At 33.5% G+C, this 25,142-nt stretch overlaps 1 protein-coding gene across 1 annotated transcript in view; it reads right to left on the bottom strand.

Annotated features, from left to right (window-relative positions):
• Positions 1-3,126: 3,126 nt before the first annotated feature.
• Positions 3,127-25,142, bottom strand: part of LOC118200219 (heme-binding protein 2-like) — a 32,164-nt gene continuing 10,148 nt past the window's right edge. The window contains exons 3-6 of the mRNA XM_035372155.2: positions 23,309-23,383; positions 18,951-19,080; positions 16,009-16,189; positions 3,127-4,892 (exon numbers count right to left, since the gene is read on the bottom strand). Coding sequence (XP_035228046.1) covers positions 4,643-4,892; positions 16,009-16,189; positions 18,951-19,080; positions 23,309-23,383 — 636 coding nt within the window. The 3' untranslated portion in view covers positions 3,127-4,642. The remainder of the gene's footprint in view (positions 4,893-16,008; positions 16,190-18,950; positions 19,081-23,308; positions 23,384-25,142) is intronic.

Genomic DNA, 25,142 nt, shown 5'->3' with positions numbered 1-25,142 from the left:
ATTAACTATTGGCTTGATGTTTACAATGGGAAGATTTTTTGAACTACTTGAACTGGAAGATTGTAAAAGAAGTTTTTCGAATTTAAATGCAAGGATGTTTTTATGACGGTTAACTGCATTCTCCGTTCTAGACCAAGACATTTGTTCAAGGGCAGTGAATTTTGGATATGATTTAGCGAGTTCCAGATGAAGTTTATAGAGTTCACGTTCAATTTTGGACAATTGTTGACGTGTATCCCTTATGACGGACCGAAGTAAGGCAAGCTTGCAATTTAACAGAATTCTTGAAACGCGACTCGAAGGTTTTTGATTAGATTTGATTTGAATAAAATTGGGGATCAATTTTTTACATTTACATTTAAGTAAAAAAAACTTTGTTGTTTGGCTTCTGAATTGGTATTTGTTCGGCGTGTTATTGTGTCTTAATTGTATTTATTATCAAAACTGTTTTTAAAACCCACTTTGAAATTACCATCTGTCTGCATAGAATCGTTAACATTTCTGGGTCTTGAATACTGATTATAGGATCCTTCATAAAATTTAGAACCAAATTTAGGCTTAGAAATATGCCTAAAAGTTTTATTTTCTACTTGAAATACTTTTATCCCTGCCCGAATATTTTCATATTCATCTAGTTTTTCAGCCAACTCTTCAGTATTAATAAAATTAGACAAGTTATCAATGAAATGATCTCGTATAGCAGCGGGGACCCTTTTCTTTGATTGATCCGTAATAATAAGCTGTTTTAAAGAGTCAAAATCTGTTACATTTAATCCAGCAAGCCACTCTTCAAAATAATTTTTAATTCAAACGTGAAGTCCCTCCACGTATTACGTAACGTTTTAATATGATCAACGAACTTTTGTCGAAACTTTTCAGAGCTTAACTTGAATTTTCTCAATATCAGTTGTTTAACGTGCTTATAGTCGTTAGCTGTTTCTTCTGATTTACGGGCAATTAATTGAGTTTTTTCATAAGGCAATAGACCCAACATCTGAGAAACCCAATTTTGTTCTTCTAACTCAATACGTCGTGCCTGTCTCTCAAATAATACTAAATAAAAACTTATATCACCTTCATTCAAATCATACTTATGCATTAATTTACTCATATCACAAAAATTACTTTTACTAACATTAGAAGGAACAGAATCATTTACATTACTACTTCTGATTTCCACTTTTATTTTCAATTTTTCGAGTTCAAATATTCTTTGCTTACCTTTTTCTAAAATTTTCGTTTCAAATGCTCTTTGCTGATCTTTTTCTAAAATTTCCATTTCAAATGCTCTTTGCTTATCTTTTTCTAAAATTTTTAACTTTGTCTAAACGATCATTTATAATTCTATCTAGCATTTGTTTAGTAAAGTCTTCATTATAATTCCTACTATCCAAAATCCTATCTTTTAAGCCTATAATTTTAATATCAGATGAAGAGGTATCTACATCAAGTTCCAAGGCAAGTTCTTTTAAGTCACATTTCTTGCCCCTTGCCAAATAAGACATCTTAGACTTTTCAAATTTTCAAATAATAATACAATAGTTATACTTAAGTTCTTTCCGTTTATACTTAAACGTAACATAAACAGTTTTTAAATGCACGTACCTTTTGCCTTCAGTTTTGGCGAGCTTCCACATTCAGTTTAGGCTTAGTGCACATTAAGGGAATATGTTGCTAAATCCTAGGTAATAATTCTAGTTAATCCCACTTTTGAAATGTTAGCTTAACTTACTTTCTTTAAGAAATATTCTTCACTTATGCTAATATATCTTTATTCTCGCATTACTTACATATCACTGAGATCATACAAAATTACTATGCGCACTTCAAAAAACAACATTACCGTTCAAATCGGCTTCCGTCAAAATACTCTCTTTTGCCACTTGGGAAAAATATATTTAAAATAAAATCAATGCGTTCCGTTTACACATTTTAATTGTTCATTTGACATAAAATACATTATAAGTTTGCTAACGACTTCTTGCACTGGTGCGTTTTAAATTAATCATTTCCTATAATTTTGAATCACATTACTGTGATTATTTAAAGACTGTTAATATCTCCATTGGAACAGGAAATACGGCGTCTGGAAATCGGATCTTCCTCGATATAAATCTGGTACTATGTTAGGAAACTTTACGAAATGTCACCAGATTTGCTCACTGAAATCAAATAGGGTGAATAAAAAAAATCAGGGTGGACATAAAAATTTACAATGATCTTGGTAATTTATAATGCTTTTCTTTGTAGATGTTTTACGCGGACAATTTTCGTTATACGTGTATCGTTCCGATCTCATTTGTGGTTTTCAATGCGCTGATTAATTTGAAAGGGAAATAAGTGGGTGTTTACGTTCGAAATCTTCGAAATGTTTTCACTGTAATCGTAACCGAGAGAGATCTGTTGTTTAAAATCGTCACAATCTCGAGCGCATACCTTCAAATAGCAATATCTGAAATACCATTTCGATTGGTTGACTGTATACAGATTTGCTCACTGAAATCAAATAGGGTGAATAAAAACAAATCAGGGTGGACATAAAAATTTACAATGATCTTGGTAATTTACAATGCTTTTCTTTGTAGATGTTTTCTTTGTAGATGTAATGTATATGCTACTAGGGGCTCATACATAGATCGGAGAAGTTTCTTATGACCCTCCTGTATATGTTATTAGTGACATAACTTTTTTAATCAGTGACATAACATTTTCAATGTTCTCTACTCAGTTTAAAACCTTTTCTTTAGTCACAATAAATTGTGGGTTTGATTTTCAATCCTCGGTATGTTAGATCAGATACGCATTTCATTTTTAGATCTGCATTAGATTTAAGAATACACTTAAATTCCATATCTTCTTGTGTATATTTTAGTTTCAATGTTCTCTACTCAGTTTAAAACCCTTTCCCTACTCATAATAAATTGCGGGTTATACTTTCAACCCTCGATATGTTAGATTAGATACGCATTTCCTTTTTAGGTATGTATTACTTATTTACTAATTTTGCTGCATTAGATTTAAGAATATACTTAAATTCTATAGCTTCTTGTGTACATTTTCGATTTTTTTTAAATAAATAATCAAAATTGCATAAAGTTAATGGAAACAAATGAAATCACAATCAAATTTTCTACCTAAATGTTTTATTAAACATTATATTTAGATCAAAAGACATTCCATTTCGTGCATAACATTAAACAATAAACAGAAATGTCACATGTGACTAAAACGAAGCAAATGAAAATAAATAAAATTAATTAATGCATGATTCAGTATAAATAATAAAAATAAACAAAAATATGGGTCTGATGATAAAAATGGGGCAATGAAAGTATATGTATCATATATGAATAAACATAAATATTAAATTTAAATATCAATAAATAAGCCAACGATGTGTTTTGCACATAGAAGTAAACGATGAAGCTTAACTATGAAGTATACAAAAACATATAAATGAATTCAAATACATGCTTATAAAACCCGCTCTGCGACATAACTACAAAAAATAGATGCCTTATAAAAACATTTAATACTCACAAAATAAAAGCGTAACATAAAAGGATTAATTCGATAAATAATAAATAGTGTGCATGAATTTTTACAATACGTAATTAATGCATGTAATTATCTTCGTAAATACATAAATTCTTTTTTCATTGTACGCTACGTTTTAAAGAAATGTTAGTGTTGTCTACATAGTAAAATCTTTCACACAGAAGCTATTGCTTCAACTGTATATGCGCCATGTCTCTTAAAGACATAAATAATGAACGCTGATTACAATTGTAATTATGACTAAGTATAAAAATATATTTAATACATAAGAACATGACAATAACAGACAATAACAGAACATGACAATCCATAAATGGAAAAGTAAAAGCTGTGCAATAAAAGTTTTAAAAATATTCTAGAGATTTATTATATTCATATCAAAAATACAAAAAATAACACACGATTGGTATTGTGTTCATCACTTATCATAGCAAAGAGGGCGACTATTATGTAAAGTATAAACTAAAATACATATAAATAATATAAGAATAAATACACTCTGAAGAGCAAAATTATTTTAACACGCATTTTGAATGCATGGAAATTGCAAAATTTGGAAGTGTGCTTTTCTTGAACATTTGAAAATGAAATATGTATTTAAAGGTATTACGTACCATTACTGGCATATCAGTAATATTTTATGTTAATAATTGATCGTAATACTTGAATTTTAGCTGCTTTTCTAGACTTCAATTTCATGAATTTTGCTTAGTTTTGATATTAGGCAAAATAAAATAAATAAAACTGTATTCGTATTTTTTCATTGATATCTTTTAATTTTTAGTAAAGCATGGGAAGACCTTTCAAAAGCGAGTTTAAACCTCATATCCGTCAAGCTTTAACAGGGAAGCAGAATATCCAAATTTTAGTGCTGCAAAACTTTTGCACCAAAGCAATTGTAAAAATCTCTTTTTTTTTTTTTTTTTTTTTTTTTTTTTTTTTTTTTTTCCTAAAACTATATATAAGTGACTTTTCATGCAGTTGCTAAAAGATTTTAGAAGATAAATAAAAAAAATTGCTGCTGATTTCTGCAGAATAGATTAATTTTACAAAATCATCAAACTGTAGGTAACAATATAACGATTCAATTCGATTCTTTGTGCTCTTTACTTTCATTGCTCAGGACTTCGTTACCTGCATTTGGACTGGGTTGTTGCTTTTCAGTTTTCTTTACCATCCAAATTTCATTGATTCTGTGGAAGAGTTGATACGGAGGATCGTACCATGCGGTGTAGTAATAACTTTTGTCCACGCTGGGATCCTTCTTGACCAGCTGAGCCAAAGTGTGAGATTCTTCTAACCAATCAGCTTCTGTCGGTCTTCCCTCGAATATCCTACGATTCGAAACAAAATTATTTATTGCATGTTTAAAATTTTTGTTGAAATAAATTTTATTACTTTAACAAGCAAAAATTTGCGAAGTTATAAAGAAAGGAATTTACTGATTTGGATGAGTCTTCAGTACCCATTACTAAGAAAATGCGATTAATTTTATTCACAATGGGATAGAAACTATAAAATAAATTGTTATAATTCCGTCTTAAATATGATGTTGGTCGCAGATGCTTCCGTCTTGAGATTCCCCTTAAATGGGTTTAGTAGTTTTGGTGGTTAATGATTCTTAATTGAGCGTAACAGCACTGTTATTAATTTTATAACTTGCTTCAAAAGGCTATTATCTGTTAACGTCTCAGCAAATCTTTCACACATTGATACGAAAGATTTTGTGTCTAACTTACTATATCATATGACAGAGCACTTTCTTTTATGGGGATTACATGAAATATCACATTTTGTATTACAAAAACACACCTAGCCCTAATGTTGAAAAAAAGCTTTTTTTTTCTAAAAAAAGGTACAAAGAACGTGTAAGGTTTATGTTAATTTTTTAACAGTTAATCTTTAGTTAAAAGTTACTTTCCTATATTCCTGAATTTGAACTTACAACTTCCGGCCAGAATGTATTTTCAGAATTGCGTTTGAATTCAAATGAGGAGCAGTATTTAACTGTGAAGTTCTACTCACTTCGTAAGAGAGCCAATGATTCTGACTAGCGCGCGTTCACCTTTTTAGGCTACTCTTTCACTTGAGCTATTATTACGCTCAGCCATACTTTAGGCCCTTGATAGCTTCGCCGTTATTTAGTATTAAGGGGCCAACCCTATTAGAATCGTGATAGCTTCGGCTATATCTTTTTAGATAGATTAGTTTAGTTCTTAGTTTCCTGAGTTCAAGCTCGAGTTCCAGGCTTTATTTTAGGCCTCCTTGAACCCAAGCCTGAGAAAGAGGCTTTATTGTAATTCCAAGAAAGGAGTCATCTATTAAACTTTATTTGGAGTAATAAAGGGTAATATAACCCTTCTCATGTTTTCTTCTCTGTCTGACGAACACAAGCGATTATTTGCTTATCAGTTCTTAAGGTTCGTCAACTTTAGCTATAGATTAAAACAGTAATCTTACAAACGCTTCAGTTAGGGGTTTATGATTGTCGCAGGATTCTTTTATAATGGGAAATTAAAAATAAGAAAATTGGAGAAAATGTTTAAATCGACTCAAAATGCTCTCAGGAGGAAGTTTTATTTACGATATGTACAGAAGAAATTATATTTCTTCATCCCAAAGACTTTCAAATAGTGAAACTTCATTAAGACAAAGCAATAAGTCATACTTTGAAAAGTACCATTGCGTTCCTTGTAAAAATGAAAACTGATACAAGTATTGCATGTAAACCTTTTCATCATATTTCTTCAAAGTCCCCTGATATTTCACTTATGAACTATTGTACCTTTGGGATTCTAGAAAGTAGTGGAGGAGGAATGGAAATCAATATTCTTAGGTATTTTACTAAAAGCCCCTTTTATCATAGAATCATGGAAATCAAGATGGAGAAGAGAAAACACGAATCCAGAAAAAAAGACTATCAAACCGAACATTTAAAAAAAATAGTCTTTACATTTTAAATTAAATTAAATTAATTAAAGTGTCCCGAAATCGTTCTAAAAATGTGCAAGCACTCTCTGCATTTCTATTACTCCTTGCACCTTCTCCTAGATATAAGCTGTGATAGTTCATACCTTCACAGCCCCATATACACTCATAAAATAAAATAGAATTAGATTCAGTTGTGGTTATGAAATACCAAATCCTTTGGCCATAGTTTTAGCATGGCGTGTTTCACCCACGTAACACACATACTACACAAAATTTTAAAAAGAATATTATTTAGGGTAAGGTGAAACATTAATTAGCTAAATTTGTAAAGCCTAACTTGAATATTCAACTTCCATGTCTTAATTTTATGCACCATTTGAATTTTCTTATTAGCCCAAACAAACATTAGCCTAGAACGGCTGTTAGTTTCGAAACGGCATTTTGGATCGGTTCACTATAAACGGCGCATCACTTTTTAAATTGTTGCCACCAAATATTATGACTTTGTATTATATTTAAGGAAATTAAATAATGAAGAATCTGCATTAATGTATGTATGTTTCTCGCAATGTGAAAAAACGACGGTACCTAGAGACATCCAATTTTGAATAACGTCATCCTCCACCGAAAATAGCCACCTGGAAGCCCGAATTTTTAATTTTGAATCTGCTTTATTGTCTGTTTCCTATTTTATAAAGTTTTAAAGAATTTTTGATTTGCTAATACTCTAATACTTTCTCTTAAAAAACATTTTTCTGCCGTTAAGCCTTTTTCTTGTTCAGTTTTTCTGCTTCTCTTTGTTTTCTGTCGTTTCTTGAAGGGTGAGGGCTACGCAAGATAAAAAATACGTAAAGTAAAATTCCAACTTTCAATAGTCCCTTAACTCTCAATTTAATATGTCTATTTCCCCTTTCTCTCTTAAAAATAGTAACTAATAGTGCTAGCATATTAGCTGCAGTCCTATAGATGTGCCGATATATAACTATCAGCCACATCCATAACATAGATGATAAAGAGCTGCAAAGAGAACTCGGTACATTAACTCGGAAGGGAAATAACCAACGCAGTATCCTTGACAGTCGATTTACATAAATCGAAATCCTGAAAGCTCATTCTGATAGGGAAAGTAAGTGGAAATGAAAAGATAAAGGAAAGGCTTGTTCCAAAATAAAAAATAATTATTAGAAAAATAAAAATAGCTGTTAGAAAGATAAAGTAAACCCTCCAACTTCAATGAAACATTTAATCAAAAAAAAATTTAATACACTTCTGTGGCCACGAAATTTAATGTGTAGCTCTTAACTATACCTTTCATATTCTTAGTTAATATAAGAAAATAATAAATCACAAAGGAAAATCTTACGAAAACCCGATTAGAATGTCATTTGTACTCTTCGCTTCTTCCCCTAATTCCTCGGAATACACAAAATAAACTAAATTTTATCCCTTCAGTACGTCAGATGAATGAATTCCCAACTATTTTGAGAAAGTTACATGCAACTTTCAAACATCATTATTCATAAATCCGAAGCGCTTTTTTTACTTAATATGTATCATGTGTATAATTGATGAAAATCCTATTCTTATGATGTGGTTAGACTTTGTTCAACAACTCTCCTAAACATCGGGCAGATGCCTTCCCGAGTATAAGCTAAAATATATGGACTTTTAGATTTTCATCAATCATATAGATTAACCGTTTCCTCTGTTAGCATAATAAATCAAATCAGGTAATCTCCGTGTCTCTTGATCTGTTTGGTATTTTTTCGCAGCTTGTTCAGATTTTCTTTTTTATTGTAACTAAGCCAAAAACCAATAGAATAATGAATCATAATTTGTTTCGATTTTCTGGTGTCATCAAGGCAAAAAACAGCTGGCTCTTCATAAAAAAGAAAGAGTATTTGGAGGAACTCTATTTCTGGTGGTAGATTAGGCCTATTTTTGTGCCAATTTTTCATCTTTCCCTTTAAGCTTGAAATTATGGCTGCATGTAATAAATAATAAATAAATTACCACTCAGATACATTTCATTGCTTTGTGCTGATATTTTTTACTTAGTTGCAATATCGATTGCAAAAATATGATGGATTACTTGTGCTTCTGGGATTTTTGAAAGTCCATGTGTCGAAAATAATCTATATGTTACATAATTTTCTCTTATACCTAAATTCAATTTTCAAAGTAGTATCTTTTCGCAAGATATGATAAAATAAGATATAAAACTTACAAATATTAAAAATAATTAGTTAGGGAAACATTGTGATTCATAATGTAGAGGGAAAGGGAGTTTTTTGTAATGTAATGAAATACAACACTTTTTTCGATAAGAACTGATAAAAAAAATATGAGAGCACATTAATCTTTTGATAATATAAAGAAACATATTTGAAATAATTAGTAAAGTAATGAAACTTAATACATAATACAGTGAAACACATTAAGGTTTAATAACATAGGGAAACACACCATTTTTTCCATAATAACTGACAGTTTAGTGAAACGTATTTGACTAAGGGGATCCGGAAAACTAATTATTCGTATTGTTCGCTTTTCTTAAAGCAAGTAAAATTAAAATTATCGTTAAATGATTTGTGCGTTTTTATATTTTCAGTCGACTTTATTATTAAATAATGAAAAATCTGTATGTGGGTATATAAATTATAGTGTATATAATACTGCGTATTATGGTGTATATAAAGACTGTCTACCTAGGAGACGGTTACATTCATACACCATGCTCTAAAAGAAACTGGTTTCTGTTTACGTTACAGAAGGTGGAATATCCATGAAGCAGTCCGTTTGCTGGGTTAAACTATCAGTGGTCAGCAATACTTACTCGAGTACCGAGGGCCAATAATGGTCTTACGACATCTTGCAATGCGCCAGGGAATAAGAACCTTTCACGAGAAACGCATTTCTCCCAGCACTAGTTTCAATAGGAAATTTCTAGCAGTTGGGTTAGGGACCCGTTTCGCGAACATGATCACTCAGCCCTTACAGTAGTTAGCGACGCTGACTGCCGTAACGAAGGACTCAAGTTCGAAACCCGAAGAAGATCTGAATGTTTGTAAGCGTATGATGTATGTGCGACAAGGGGGCACTTAGAATTAAACTCGAGCTGGAAGTCCTTTCGAAAGGCTGATGGCAGAGGAAAGAAAGGTGAAAGATCCTCAGACCTCCCTCTGGGTATTCTCTCACAAAATTGGTGTGGAACTGTACAGATAGTGAGGCGGAACTATATGTGTACGGCTAGTGATGAAATTCTGGTGTCCGACCGTTTCCACCTTTACCTATACGATAATAACAGCAATAATTTTCGATGCTGGGTTCGAAATGTGTTAGCAGTTTTGTTTCGTGTAGAAGCAGAAGGTCTAAAGTTCATAAACTGACACATCATTGTGCGATTTCGACCTATATGAAGGAGGGGGGCTTAAGGCATTTTAATTCTAATTTTCGTCGATACATGGCCCTTCATATAAATCCTTCTTTGAAGCATCATGACCTAAAATGTCATGATGGACTACGGCCTTATTAGTAACACAGTAATATGCTCGCAAATTCTAACGAATATAATCTTAAATTTTTCCATTCTGTTCTTTAGTGATATATTAACAGAACCATCTATCGGCGAAAATGTGTACTGAAATTTATTCTTATGCCTTCCAAAATACGCTTTTATGATAAACTGTATATGCAAACCACATTCTGGCACATGAAGCAAAATCTGAATTTCACAAAGTCAAATTCAGCATGTGCCTCGATTCCCATTTTCAATGGACTTCCAAATTCATCCAGAAAATTTCAAATACATAAAATTTATTATGTAAAAAATATTTACGCGTTATATCTGTAAAGCTTCCTTACCAACTCCACCACGAAGGCATTCCTTCTCTTACAGACAGATGGCGTTGTCTTCTGACATACTCAAATAACCTAATCTCGTTAATGAAATATGTATATATATATATATATATATAAGAATTAGAGTAGGAGGAGGTTTTGTACTCGTATATCAGACCCGTAAGGCCAAATTGTTAATTTTATATGATTTTTCGAAAAGGGTTTCTGTTTCTTGGGTTAAAATTTGTGTTTGAAAAATAGGAATATAACTTAATTATATTTTTAAAAACTCAAATGTCTTTAGGAGGAAAACATATTAAGTGTCTTTAGATGGCTTATAATAGCAGAGAATTTATTTAGCCTATAATAAGCGCTTTCTGCATTAAATTCTTATTTTTGTTAATATAAGAAGCTGCCTACATGTTTGTATTTGACAAATAAATCACTTTGCCCCTTGCGTTATACGTAAGAAAAATAAAGGAAGAAACAGAAACAATTTTCTGAATGTAATACGCACGTTAAATGTTCCCAGAACTTTACTGCTTGCTACAGCTCGACTGCAGACAGATAAAAATTCAATTTGGGAAAGGAAGTGGTTCCGTTTCTCGCAAACTTTTCATGTCACGTAATTGACTAAAAGGAAAGCAAATTTAACTTTAATTAACGGCTTAAATACTCGTGTTATAGAAATAACTTGAAAAAATGCTACTCCAAAGTCTTTGAATTAAAATTGCTTCAACAACTAATACTCTTTCATTACTACACTGACACCAGCCGTGTAATTAATTTATTTATTCTTTCAAATTTTTATTAAACGGAACCTGAGTTTCAATTATCCGTTGTTTAAAGGATTTTGAAGTTTTTCATTTTTGTAAAGCATGCGGGTAGCAGACATTGATTTGGAAAACTTCACAATAGTTGTTAAAAAGTCTATTAACGTACAGGCACTGCAAAGCGAATTTGCCTTTAAGAGTGGGATTTTTCTTTTACGCAGTCTTATATTTGTCTAAATTTGTCAATAAACTTTTACTGACAAATTTAAGGAGAGTATTGAGGAATGTACCAATTCTGATTAGGCATTAATAGTTCTGAGTCAATAGAAATATTTGAATGAAGAGAAATTTTTAGTTCATCACATTCATCATTTTTAATGTTCATTATGTTCAATCCATCTGAACGTAATTATACCCCACAATAAATTACATGTGAATTTTAGAGTTTTATACAGAAATTACCAGCATGTTAGCCAATTTTTAATACTGTTTTTTCTAAAGAGTATTGAGAAATATATTTACCTCCCGATTGGTGTACAATGGGTGTTTCACATGCTCAGTATACTTTTAAATCTAACCAAATCAAACATTCAAGACATACGGGTATATCCAAGATAGCAACACTGGGATATCATAATTAAGAAGAGATCTTGAAAAGTACAACATTTGAGAAATGGTCTCGCTGGTAAGTTGTTTTGTTCAATAATGAATGCCTACTTGTCAGGCCAAGCCCAAGAAATTCCTCGTGGCAAGCAGCACAAGATACGCCTGCCATTGGCAACCGTTTTGAGCACTTTACAGGTGACAGTACGAGTTAGGTGCTCCACCCCCAGTTTTCATGGAGAGCACCCTCGGGGCGAAACTGGTTTCTTCCACAACACTTTCCCTACCACCAACCTCTTAAAATGACTTTCGGCTCGCCGCATCTTTTAGAGTGCCCCCATGCCGCGTGGACACTATACATTTACAAACATCCATGCCTTCTCCGGAATTCGAACCTTTGCCCTTCGGTGCGGCAGTCAACGACGCTAACCACTATACCGGTTTTGCGACTCGCTAAGTGAAGAGTGTATAGAGTGCATGAATAGCATATTTTATCTCTTTATCTATAGTTAACTAAGCTATCAAACTAAAGAGCCTTCAAACTTATACAATGGCTTTTCATGCTTCGTTAAGTTAAACACTTTTTTCCTCGTCCTGACGTGGGAAGCAAAAGGAAGAAATCTTCAAACGTAACTTTTATTTTCATCAAACAATTGATGAAAATAAAAGAAAACTCACAAGCATTTTCTTCTTTTCTCATCGTACCACATAGCCTTAATATATTGCGCTTGAATCTTTTTTTTTTTTTTTTTTTTTACTTCCGAGAAATCAAGGACGTGGCTTGACATGTGTCTTTCTTTTCGTTGTTGGTGCACGAGGAAGTTTCGGATATTTAATGCTTTGGACAAAAAGAGAAAATCAATAAAACTCATTCGATTCTATCTAGGAAAATGGTATTTCTTGCTGTACTTCAAATTATTTATACGACATGATTAGTTCGATTTCCAAAGTTGCCAAACTGCATAAGTATAGATTTTTAGTCTTTTGCCCCGTGGTAGATTTAAGAACAACAGCTTTTAATTCAGAGTCCTTGGAGGAAAACCCTGTTTACCAGCAATCTCTTAAATATCATGTATAAGATTAATTACAGGAAAAAAAAAAAACGAAGTAAAAAAAAAATATTTCGTTAATTAAGAAAACATAATAACGTGATTTTCAATATTTTCTTCCTTGTTTTATTACATTCTAGATCGATTTATATTTAATTAATTAATTTCTCTCCCCCTCTTATAACCTCAGCTTTTCAGCCAAAAACAAAAGAGATTTTCCACTTAATTTTGGAATTATTACAGAACTTGAGATAATTTTTAGCAAAGTAAAACTCTGTGCCTGCAGTAATACAACCAACTCCCATCGCCATCATTTAGCTACCAAGAGGCCCACCAGCGACCGAGCGGTTAAGTCGTTGAACACTGGTAGTTACGACCTAGGTTCGACTGCAGGCGAAAGTACTGGTTGCATGGGGGTTTTCTTGGTTTTCCACATGTGCAATGTGCATACGAGCCAGTTTCCCTTAAAAAGTCTTCCCCGAAAGCATCTCTTTCCTTAGGCAGATGGCCCTAGTGTGATTTGCCGTAATAAAACAACTAAACAAAATTGACTATCGGCAACTATTTAATCGATGAAATCAGCTAAGTTCCACTTCATATATAATCTTGGTTAAAAAAGTTTTCATCGCTGTTTAAAAGTGTCTAACACTGTTTGCAATATAGGACGTGATGGAATGTCTAGACCTTCTGACAAAACAGGAGATACAAAACGCAAGCAATTTTAAAACTTTTGGAATTCCGTTTCGAACATTTACGATCAAATTTCGACATTTATCTCAACATTATCTTATATAACTTAAGATTTCATATACCATTAATCAACGCTGTGCATCGAAAACTACGCCGTTGATTACAAATTAAATAATAGAAAAAAAGCATTCAGAAAAATCGTAATGCATTGGAGAATGAAAATTTACCACATTTAATTTCTTTTCGATTGCTGCATAATATTAATTAAAAAGATCTGTTCAATGCGCCTGTTTAATCGCTTTAGCATTTTAAAATTGCTACCTATAACAAGTCAAAACAAAGGACGGAAAATAATTTTCAAAAAAAATTAAGTAAGGAATTCAAGCTATTATAAATAAAAAATACCTTTCTATAAAGATTAAAATGCAGGTAAAAGCGGTAATGCCTATTTATAGAGCTCTTTTGACTTATCACGGGTCCCTTCGTTAACTATAACAAAAAATAATGAGTTTAGGCATTTTTACCTCCCTTTTTTTTTATAGTTTTGAGCACTACATGTGGCAATACGATTTTTTGCCACGTTATAAAATTTTGATTCAGAATCCCACAAACAAACGTATCTGTACAACCCTTTTTGTGAGCCGTGCCAGAAAAAAAAAAGTATTAAAAAGGTCATTGTTGTGAAACTAATGAGTGTTTCTGAATTTAATTTCCGTTGCAGGTAGATCTTACAGATTCTCAGTCTCGGCCAGATAGAAATACAAATTTATTATATTGTATCAAGATCATCACACTAATTTTTTAGATATTTCGAATAACAAATTTTAACGACACTGTTTTATTAATTTTTCAAACTAACAATTGCATTTTAAAGGAATGAACGTCTTTTTAATAATAGCCCTACCGTAACCTTTTTTTCATACTTTGCCTAAGGAGCATTTGTCATTCTGCCTAGGTATTATGTACAATGCCTAGAGAAAGTATGTAATAATTCTCATATTTCATACCTTGCCTAAAAACGCCCGGCATTATATACAGTGCTTAGGCATTGCGTTTCATACTTTACCGGTAACATATGCAGCCTATCGTCCTTCATAGCAATGGCCTCCCTTGGTTGTATACATCTGAGAACCCATTTAGAAGTCTTGCATACTTTTGTGTGAAGGTCGCCTGCGTGATTGCCGTTGTTTTCAGCTTTCACTCTGCGTTGGATGTAGGTAAAGTTCGAAAGCCTTTCTTGTTTTAAACAGGGGGAAATCTGCAGGACTTGATCTGGAGACCAGAATCTTTTTTCTGCATATTGGGGCGCACGCGTCTGATAGTTTTCAGGAGGCTACGTAAGATCTATAGCATTCAATATTGTGTCTTCGGGCAGGTATTTTTTTGCGAAAATCCCTCCCGCATGAAAAAAAAATAATCAACGTTAAATTGATAGGCGATTTCTGGCACCTAATATTTTTGGGTTTCGATGATCCTGGGGCGCTCCTTTGCCTCTTATGTCTTTGATTCTGGTTCGTACTTCGGATACCATGAATCATCGTCTGTAACGATACGTTCAAGAAAAGTATGGTAACTAACCAACTTGTCTCCGCACGCCTGCATTCTGTCTCATTCCTGATAAGCCGTGAGACGCTAACTACGCACAAGGTTTACGCTTACTAAACTTTTCGAATATATTTGCTTTTAAACAGTTATATGCGGCAATCCTATTCGAACTATTCGAATTCCTATCCTCCGTCAACATTCGAACCATCAGCCGAAGATCTTCGGTCAAAAGCTGGTGACATTTCTGATGTTTTCGTCGGTGCACGATGTCACGGGGCTACCAGCCCGTTGTACGACTTTCAAGCTATCCCGATTCCACTCGTACATGCACTTTTCCGAAAAGCACTGTTTTCGTGAGCCTGGCTCAGAATGCTGTGACATTTCCCTTGGAATTTTCAACGTTTAAAACAGAATTTCAAGTTTGTACATTTCTCCATTTCACTCCTAACAGCGTAGCAGCACGACGCCTTACTTCCATAACGCGTGCACAAAAACTGCGCATCTGGACGATAACACGACTTCGCAACGACGACTGACAGACCTCGGGCTTCACTGACCTTGACCATCAACTAGTAATACCAGCCACACCGCACGCCAGCGGTTCACTCGCACGATCTGATCACAAATTGTACGTTTCTTCCACTTCACTCTTCAACAGCATTTATGTTTTGCGCTATTCCAGAAACGCAACCGGGTCACACAGAATGTTAGATTGAATGTAACAGCATCTATTTCCAACTACGCGACCGCAAAACAAATAAAAAATCATAACTACTATCGCGTTTGCGTAAAATATTTCTCCGTTGTGAAGAAGATAAATGCGTTCAATGCAGAGATGCTTCTAATATTTTGCTACAGTAGTTTTAACGTAAACCATACAGTTTGATACAATACTGAAAAACTGTAATTAACTATGTTTAAAAAATAAAAAGATAGATGCGCTTGAAGCATTTTCTGCGTAGGTTTCAAAACATATCAACTAGTATTCATTATTAAAATTCTACTTAAAGAGTAAATACCTGACAACGTAACGAACAGGCGGATCTTTCTCAATGAAGAGCTCAGTATCTAGAGGATATGGTGTACTGTCTTGCATTTCCGAAGGAATTAAGAATGACATAATAAACATAGTAGCACATGTTGCTCCATGACATGGCACAATCCTTGTACGAATAGGAGTCGTGGTATTCACCCTCATACCTAAAAAAATAGAAATTTCATTTAGCTTTAATTTTATTAAGGCAAAATGTTTCGAAAGATCTCGTAGTGAAAACAAATAAAAAATACACACAATAATATGCATTTACGTAACATAAAATTTTAACTAATACCAAAAACCCTTAACTATCTTTAGGAGATTCCCCCCTTTTTCAATTCTAGAAACAGCAGCTACATTTACTTCGTTTGCCATTCTTAATTAATTCCTTTCATATGTTTCTTTTCTAAATTTGTATAAGGCTTGCAAACAACGCATTATCTGTAGTAATGGTAATGTCCAGTTGAACAAGATGCAAAGTTTCATCTAATAGGATACAATATCTTTTCTATTAAAGGCATAATATTTTACGCACCTTACTTCGTGACCTTATAGTTACCACCAGAGGAAAAATGTAGGAAATAACCAGAATTAAAACTATCAAAATCAATTTTACGGGAAAATTTTCGTTCTCTTGGGTTTAATTTATCTGTGCCGTAACACTTATATTTTATAGAAATGCTTTTTGTTTTCTTCTTCTCATTTGAAATAAGTGTATGAGAGATTATTCCATGTGCTTTGTAAATAAATGTTCTCTGCTAAAATTATGTATTTGCTTATTTTTTATCAAAGGGATCATTTTAATGAGATCGTTAGCATTAAAAATAAACAAAATTCGTGGACTGGATGGAACAAGGCAAAGCAATCAACGCTACAGATTACTGTGAAGCACAGATGTTACGGAGCGCGATACAGAAGATAGGGCAGGGACTACCGACTTCTGGTAATGTGTTCGTGCATGACAAAGCGCCACTGCGTACCGCACGCATAACGCTGCTTGATTCATTTCGCTGAAAACAAATCTGTGAACCCCTCCTTACGGTCCAAACCTCGCTCCGTCCGACTTTCATTTGTTTTCTCATCTCAAAAAATTCTTACTGGCCAGCACTTTGCAAGTGATGATCAGATCAAAGTCCAGAATTGGTAAGTACAAGTCCAGAACTGGAACAGCTCGCAGGCGGTCGTATAAGAAGCGGGTATGTTTCAATTGGTGCTAAAATAAGACAGAAGCCTTAATTCTCGTGGTCAACATGTCGAAAAGTAGTTTAAGGGTTATGAGGTATTTCTCTCGTCTTCTTAGCGAGCCTTCGTGGTGTAGTGGTCCGCACGCTCAGCGCGTAATTGAGAGGTCCGCGGTTCGATTCCCGGTGAAGGCGTTGCTAATATTTCATCTTGCCTGCTTCCAAAAATACCTACTAATGTCTCTACAAAGCATAGATTTTTCTATATTAACAAATGGAAACAAATTGTTAATCTTTACTACCCAAACGGTACTTACTTTCTGGATTAGCTTGTAATTCACCTCTGTAAATAATTATTATTTGTTATAAAAGGCATTTTGAAATATTTGTTTCATGTATAAATTTTGATAAGGAAATCACAAAACTTAAAAGTACTTAAATGGAAAATTTAAATTGATTTCTTAGTAATTAGTAGTAACATTCATCAGGTTAGGTTTATAAATATGAAATACAAAGGATATTACTCTCAAAAAATTATGTGTAACTTGAAAGGTGATATTTCCCAAATGAAAGTGCGCTTCAAAAAAAGGCTGGGTCGAAATTTTCTACTCAGAACAGTTATGGAATAAAATATACAAAAACATAATAAAATTCCAACTGTAACTGAGTTTAGTGGAAAAGGTTCATTGAAAATGCCATGCCCTCGCCGGGACTCGAACCCGGAGCTCTCAAATACGGGCCGAGTGTGCTACCGTTACACCAGGAAGGCATGTAGAACGGAGGGATAAAATACCTTACACACTCGCCCTTTTAAAGGGCGACTCGGGATTAGAGAATTCAGTCTCAAAATCCTGGTGGTGAAGAATCATCATCCCCCATCTTTTAGTTCGGGCTCCACTGTGGAGTCATTAGGTTATTTTGAAGTAGAAGACATGAAAAATGAGCAGTGCCCTCGTCGGAACTCGAGCCCGGAATTCTGTAATACGCGCCGAATGTGCTACTGTTACACCATAAAGCATGCTGGAAGGAAGAAGAAAATACCTTATATACTCCCTCTTTTAAAGGGGAGCTGGGGAGTAGGGTACGCAATCGCCAAATTCTGATGGTGAAAAGTCATCATCAACCACCTTTTAGTTCGGCACCACTGTAGCGACATTAGAGATTTTTGATGCTGAAGAAGTGAAATATGTGCCATGCCATCGTCGGGACTTGAACCTGGACCTCTCGAGTACACGCTAAGTGTGCTACCACGAAGACATGGAGAAAGGATGGAGAAATTACCTTATACTGTAAAGTGAAAAAAATGCACTGCTACTTTGGGATTCATAAAATATGACAAAAAAATAGGATGTCCATAACAATATCAACGAAAATCAAATTATCATGTTTTTCAGTTAAAACTTGTTCGTACTTTCATTTGAAATACTCGTATACTCGTCAGCAGTTACGAAAAAGGACTCTTATTCAGCTACAAACAGTATCTGAAAGGAAATGAATGTATTTAAGATTTAATTTCAGCTTCACTAATTTTTAGACAAATTATTATATACATTTTACTTACACGCTCTTATTTGATTCCAGATACATTATTAGATGCGATTTATGACAACATTATATTTGCTAATTTGTAATTATCGGCCTACTGTTCACCAGTTATCCTATTAATATTCTCAGCTCTGACCACCACGAGACAGTTTCACCTCACATCTAGCTCATAAGCTATGATCCGATCCAAAATACTTACCTTTCGCATTATTTCCTTGGATGTAAGAGAAGAGTCTCCTGTACATGATCCTGTTAGCTTCCGTCAGGGAAGGACCTTCCTCGGTCGTGCTGATCCACGTAGTGGCCGGATACTGTCTCTCTTCGTATCCCTGTAAATGAGAAGATTTCATTAAAATGTATTAGTCAGAATATGATAGTTAACGCACGTTCTCTCTGCTCTGTGGGATGTAAAGCCACAGATAAGGGAATACCAATGAAGGCATGAAAAATCCCTTGGTGTGATTTTCCCCTCAGAAAGATTCAAATTTATTCGATGAATGGTAATCGATTTATAGAATTCCTGACCGATATGAATATAAAGATATGTTATCAGAAAGGCAAATGAACAGATCTTAAAGCGAGTGGTTTGTTAAATTGGGTGGATTGACTACAATTAAATACAAATGTATATAGTTTTATTTCAACTAATCAGTCGCAGTTTCCATTAAAATCTTTCAAACTACTCCTGCAATTTTTAATAATTCTTTGCTTATACATATTTGCGTACAAAAGAATATTTTTCTTTATTATGCAAACATTGGTTTCTATTTTATCGCATAATTTGTTTTAAGCATTATTATGCATCTGTCTTGTGTCTCATCTGTCCTAAATGTGTCCATTTCTTGCGCATTTTGCATAATTTTTGGCTATAGAATCATTAAGTTTACTGATGCTGGAGACGTGAAAATGAGCAATGCCTTCGCCAGGACTCGAACCTGAACTTCTCGGATACACGCCGAGTGTGCTACCGTTACATCACCACGAAGGCATGCTGGAAGGAGAGAGAAAATATCTTATATACTCCGCTTTTAATGGGCTACCGGGGAGTAGGGGACTCAGTCACCAAATCCTGGTGGTGACGAATTATTGTCCACCACCTTTTTTTAGTGCGAGCACAACTGTAGAGTCATTAGGTTTATTGATGCTGGAGAAGTGAACTATGTGCAATGCCCTCGCCGGGACTCGAACCTGGACCTCTCGAATACGCGCCGAGTGTGCTACCTTTACACCACGGAAACATACTGGAAGGAGGGAGATAATACCTTATAATTTCTAAATATTTTTCTGAAGCATATGTGATTTCCTGTTTCTAAAAATACATACATAAAAACATATATGTGAAATTCAAGATAGCTAATCGCGAAAACTTTGAAAATAAGTTGGTTAACTGGGGCATTATAAATAACTTGTAAGATATTGCGTTTTTGTAGCCGGAAGGCTCAGTGTTATCTAATACAAGAGAGCCTACAGTAGAAATAGCGTAATTACTTACATTTTTCAGTACTTAAAGGGGTTGCAAAAATCGAGTTTGAAAAATTTTTAAAAAGGTGTCGTTTAACAAGCTTTATATCAAAATGAGGGGCGTAGAATGAAAAAATGGATTTTGTTTTCTAAACTGTGTTAAATGAAATCTTTCTGTTAATCAAAAGACTCTGCATAAAAATAGAATTGTATGTATTTCTAAACAATGTCATCGATGACCGGAAAAAAGTTCTAGACTTTCGAACTCTATATCGATTTTCGATTGAGTAATGCTCGTGATGACTGTTGACCCAGATAATATATCCTAGAAATGTATTATTTCATGAACGGATCCAGGTTGCTCGAAAAAAAGAACGTTCATAAAAGCGAAAAATGGAAAACGAGAATTCTAGATAAATGAATGTATCCGAAGCATGGTAGAGTGGTGAAGACTGCCAAATGTAATCAAGTATCGACTACCGATACTATCAGTCAAGAATCGTCAGTGCCATTATAATTGTTAGCATCATGGCACAAATTGTATCAATAAACTACATTCATAGAAATCTGAATTATCCGAACTAATTCTAAGAACCATCAACAAGAACCATCGGATAGTCTTGTTTACATACGCATCATGGCATTAAATATTTCTGCACAATAGAGCCTTCGCAATCTGAGTTATCCGAACAGCCAGTTATTAACTCGTTAAAACAAGTTTGCAAAGTTTGATATTGACGAATATATCGGGAGAAAGTCTTTAAATAAGGTACAGGTAAGTAAAAATAAAGTAAGTTAAGTTATAAGGTATTTTTCCCGCCTTCCTAGCATGCCTTCGTGGTGTGGTGGTCTGCACGCTGGGCGCGCATTCCAGAGGTCGATGTCGATGTTTCGATTCCCGGCGAAGGCGTTACTCATTCTTCATCTTGTCCTGCTTATAAAACTACCTAATGTCTCTACAAGTGGCCCCCGAACTAAAAGGGTGGTGGATGATGACTCTCCACACCCAGGATTTGGCGATTGTGTCCCCTAGAAACCCCATTCTCCCTTTAAAAGGGGGAAGTATTTAAGTTTCTCCCGACTTCCTACCATGACTTCGTGGTGTGGTGGTCTGCACACTAGGCACGTATTCCAGAGGTCTGTGGTTCGATTCCTGGCGAAGGCGTTGCTCATTTTTCATCTTGCCTGCTTCTAAAATTACCTAATGTCTCTGCAGAGTAAATAAAAATCTTAAAAAATATTTTAATCATATTTCTCCTAGTGCTAGGAAATAAGTGAAATTTCTCATATTAATTATGCTTGTGCCAAACGGCTACTCTAACTCCGCTTATTAAAGATCCGTTCCCATTCTGCCTGAGTCTCTGGATCTGGGTAAAAATAATCTGTTCTGTGAGTTTGTTGTTCCTCATTACGGCATCTAAACGTAAAACACTTGTACTTCCACTTAAAAAAGTTAAAAAGTTCGAATTCTTTAGAAACAGCTAATGTCAATTATTATGAGCGTGTGTTAGACGTAGCACTATTTTTAACCCCTGGTAGAACGCGTCCAAAGGCGCGTTTTATTTACCAAAAAAAGCGGCATTTATATGATACTTCATATTTTTCTATTCTTGTATAGATATTTTGTATTTCTTGAAACTTCCTCAGTATCTGTTTAGTCAATACTAGACGCTTATTTGAAATGTTAAACAGTACTGAAAAGTTTTCAAATTGCTAATTCATTATCCTTCTCTACTCGTTTTGTTAAAAAAATAATATAAGGATAAAATAAAATATTTAATCTTGAAAATCAGTTTTGACAATTTTCACTAACATCATATTTGAAAATAAATATTTCACTTAAAAAAGCAATATTTTTAAACCTTGAAAATCAATTATCAGAACATATCCCAGTTAGCATAGTTCGAATAAATGGTTATAAATGGTTATACATTTGGTTATATAATATAGTCTATAACTAGATAACAATAAATTATTGCCTTAAAACATTTTGACAGTTATATTTTAATTATCTGTGCCAAATGTAATTCTAAAATTGCATCTTAAAATTTCTTTGGGAATTTAGAGAAAGAAATACAAACAAAATACTCAAAGTTATATAAAATAGATCCAATAAATAATTATCACAAAAAACCGATCTATTTAAGTATTCTAGAATGTCATAAAAATCCAGAAAAAGTAATAACTAAGAAAATTTTTTTAAGTAATATTAATAGAAATTTCGAGGTTTTCCAAAAAATCCAATTTTTGTTTTAAATGGTATAATATAAAATAAGTCAGAAAGTGGCCAGTATCTATTAAATCTATGATTGTTGTTAAGTCTTAAATTTACTATTTGTCGGTTTTTCAGCAAAATTCCAGCCGAAGCTGACCGGTTTCGGACGGCGTCCTACAGGTCTCTGGCACATTTAAATTCTGAAATTAAGCCCTATGAATAGCCAACATATTTCAATATAACTTTATCTGATTATGTATGATAATCAGATAAATTTATATTGATTTAAATAGGTGTTATTATAACATGAAGCGTTTTTATGGTAAATAAATGTTTCCTATGAAATTGTTCCTGAGCGTGAAATGGAATGTAAAACATTCTGTACCCCCACGCAGTAATTCCACAAACATAATTTTTACTTAATGGTAATCTTCGTCGGTAAAAATAGGTTGAAATACACAGAAGATAGAGATACAAATAGCATAATGTACTAAAAATTACTTTGATGAGTATAATCACAAATGATAAACTATACTTTATTTCGCATAGAAATGAAAATGTGTTTCAAGGTCACGATTTCTGTTTTTCAAACATCAATAAATTCTTTGCATTTTCAGTCTGAAATTACTTTTTTTTAATTAGTTTGCTGAGTGTTGTATCCTTTTGCATACAAATTAAAATTTTAATTTTTACTTGTCACATTTAGAACAAACAGTATATTCAATTACACTAAATTACTTATTTTTTGATAATTTAATTATTTTTTAATAAAGAGGTATGTACAGTTCATATAAAATTCTTGCAAGAAACTAAACAGTTGCTTGTAAGAATTCAAAAACTAATAGTCTCTATATCATAGAAAAATAAAATAGTTACTGTACCTGATGACGACTGACTATTTGATATTCAATGCATTCCACTCCTCTTCTTGTGCATGCCCCAAAACAAGCACATATCTGTAAAAGTGAAAAAGAAAATTAGTTGCGTGCATAGACATATGTTTATGTATATATATGGTGGTCGTTCAGTAAGTTTTAAGCCTACCGCAGCACGAGAATATGTGTAAAATTACGTTCTCGGTTCTCCGTGTAGTTTCCCTTTATTTTATTTATTTAGCACACTGATCAGCTGAGCGAACTCAAAAAAGAACTGCCTTCAAACCATTCCTAAACGGCATCCTGAATCATCATTGTCATTGTAACAAGGAACACAGTCGTCATGGTCAGTATAACTTGAAATACCGTTTTAGTTTCTGAAACGAAAAGGAATTACTTGGACCATGTCTGAGGGAAGAAGCTGGAATTCGCATTTTTGAATGGGAGTCTGGGAAATCTCTGCCAGCCTGTTGCTCAAAACCAACATTTTTTGCTGAATTTGCCACGGCGCTTTATCTTCATGGCTTGTTGGAACTGTGTCAATACGTTAACGTAATAAACTCCTGTTATGCATTACCTGACATATAAACAATAAACAGTGGTCCTGTTTCAGGAAAAAAATTGCTGTCCAAAATCTTTCGGTAGGTTTCTGTAGTTGATTTCCCACTTTGGGGAGATACTACGTTCCCATGTTACACTTTATTGTTTTCTTTTTCAGTTGCAGTTGTGAAGTCATTTTACATCTCATGTCACTGCTAGCTTTTCATAGAGAATTTTTTTTCGTTCATCCCAGAAGTGACGCCCATTTTTATCGAAAAGTGAGAAATTATTACTCATCTGTTTTCCGTCTCATGTTCTTCGACTTTCTTTAATGTCCACACCCACACTGAGAACTAGCCTGAGATCATCTTCGAGTGACACTCTTTCCTGTGTAATCTCATGGCAGTCCATTTTTGACAATGCCATAAGAATGTATCAACGTAGACTTGAAAACTACATTTCGTGAATATTTGTCGGTGTTCAGTTTTCTTCATTAAGATCAATCACCAATATATGTGTAATTATTTTCAGTATTAATAGACAACATTGACTAATAGCATTTAACGGCGTTTTAAAGCTCAGTTAATTACACTGCTTTGCGCTCATTCTTCTGTGGGCTTCCAACGTGGGTCCATGACTTCCAAAGGATGATGCATTTAACTAAATATCATCATCCCATAACCATTACCCCGTACTTCGGCTTAGAATTTATTAAACGTTCCTCGTAATTAGGTTAAATTCAAACTCAAATTAAAACTGAATAATTTCAATTACTATTCGAGACACGAATTGATAAGTTGGTCACCCTACATCCAAATGTCCAGCTATAAATAAATAGCTTTAGGAATTAATTTGTTTTGTCTACTTAATTATCCACACATTCACTAAAATATTAACAAGTTATGGTGTTTGCTATCATGACGCAACTTACATACTTTGAAGTAACATCTGTTTAAGAAAAGAAATTTAATTGGAATTTTTTGTATAACTTCTGTCTTTCATTATGACTTAAAAAATTGAGCAGTATGAAGCAATAGATTTTTTAATCATATAGTACAGATGTATGGTTTGTGCTGCCATCTGTTGACGATTGCTAATACTATTTCTTAGATAAGTCATTTTTTTAGTTTCTTCAAATAAGTTATTTTGCATCATTAAAAATATGAGAATAATGTGCGCCCTCTTCGTTTGAAATAAACTTGTATTGAAAAAGTTCGAAATAATATTCGAGCTCATTAATTTGTGCAAAATATCAAAAGAGAAATAGAGATTATATATTTTTACATGCAAGCAGTTTTAT

This window comes from Stegodyphus dumicola, chromosome 2 (assembly GCF_044657685.1).
Source record: "Stegodyphus dumicola isolate Sdum_Otavi_A_Nest chromosome 2, ASM4465768v1".
In the NCBI taxonomy this organism is placed as follows: domain Eukaryota; kingdom Metazoa; phylum Arthropoda; class Arachnida; order Araneae; family Eresidae; genus Stegodyphus; species Stegodyphus dumicola.
This window is presented reverse-complemented; position numbering and strand designations above follow the sequence as displayed.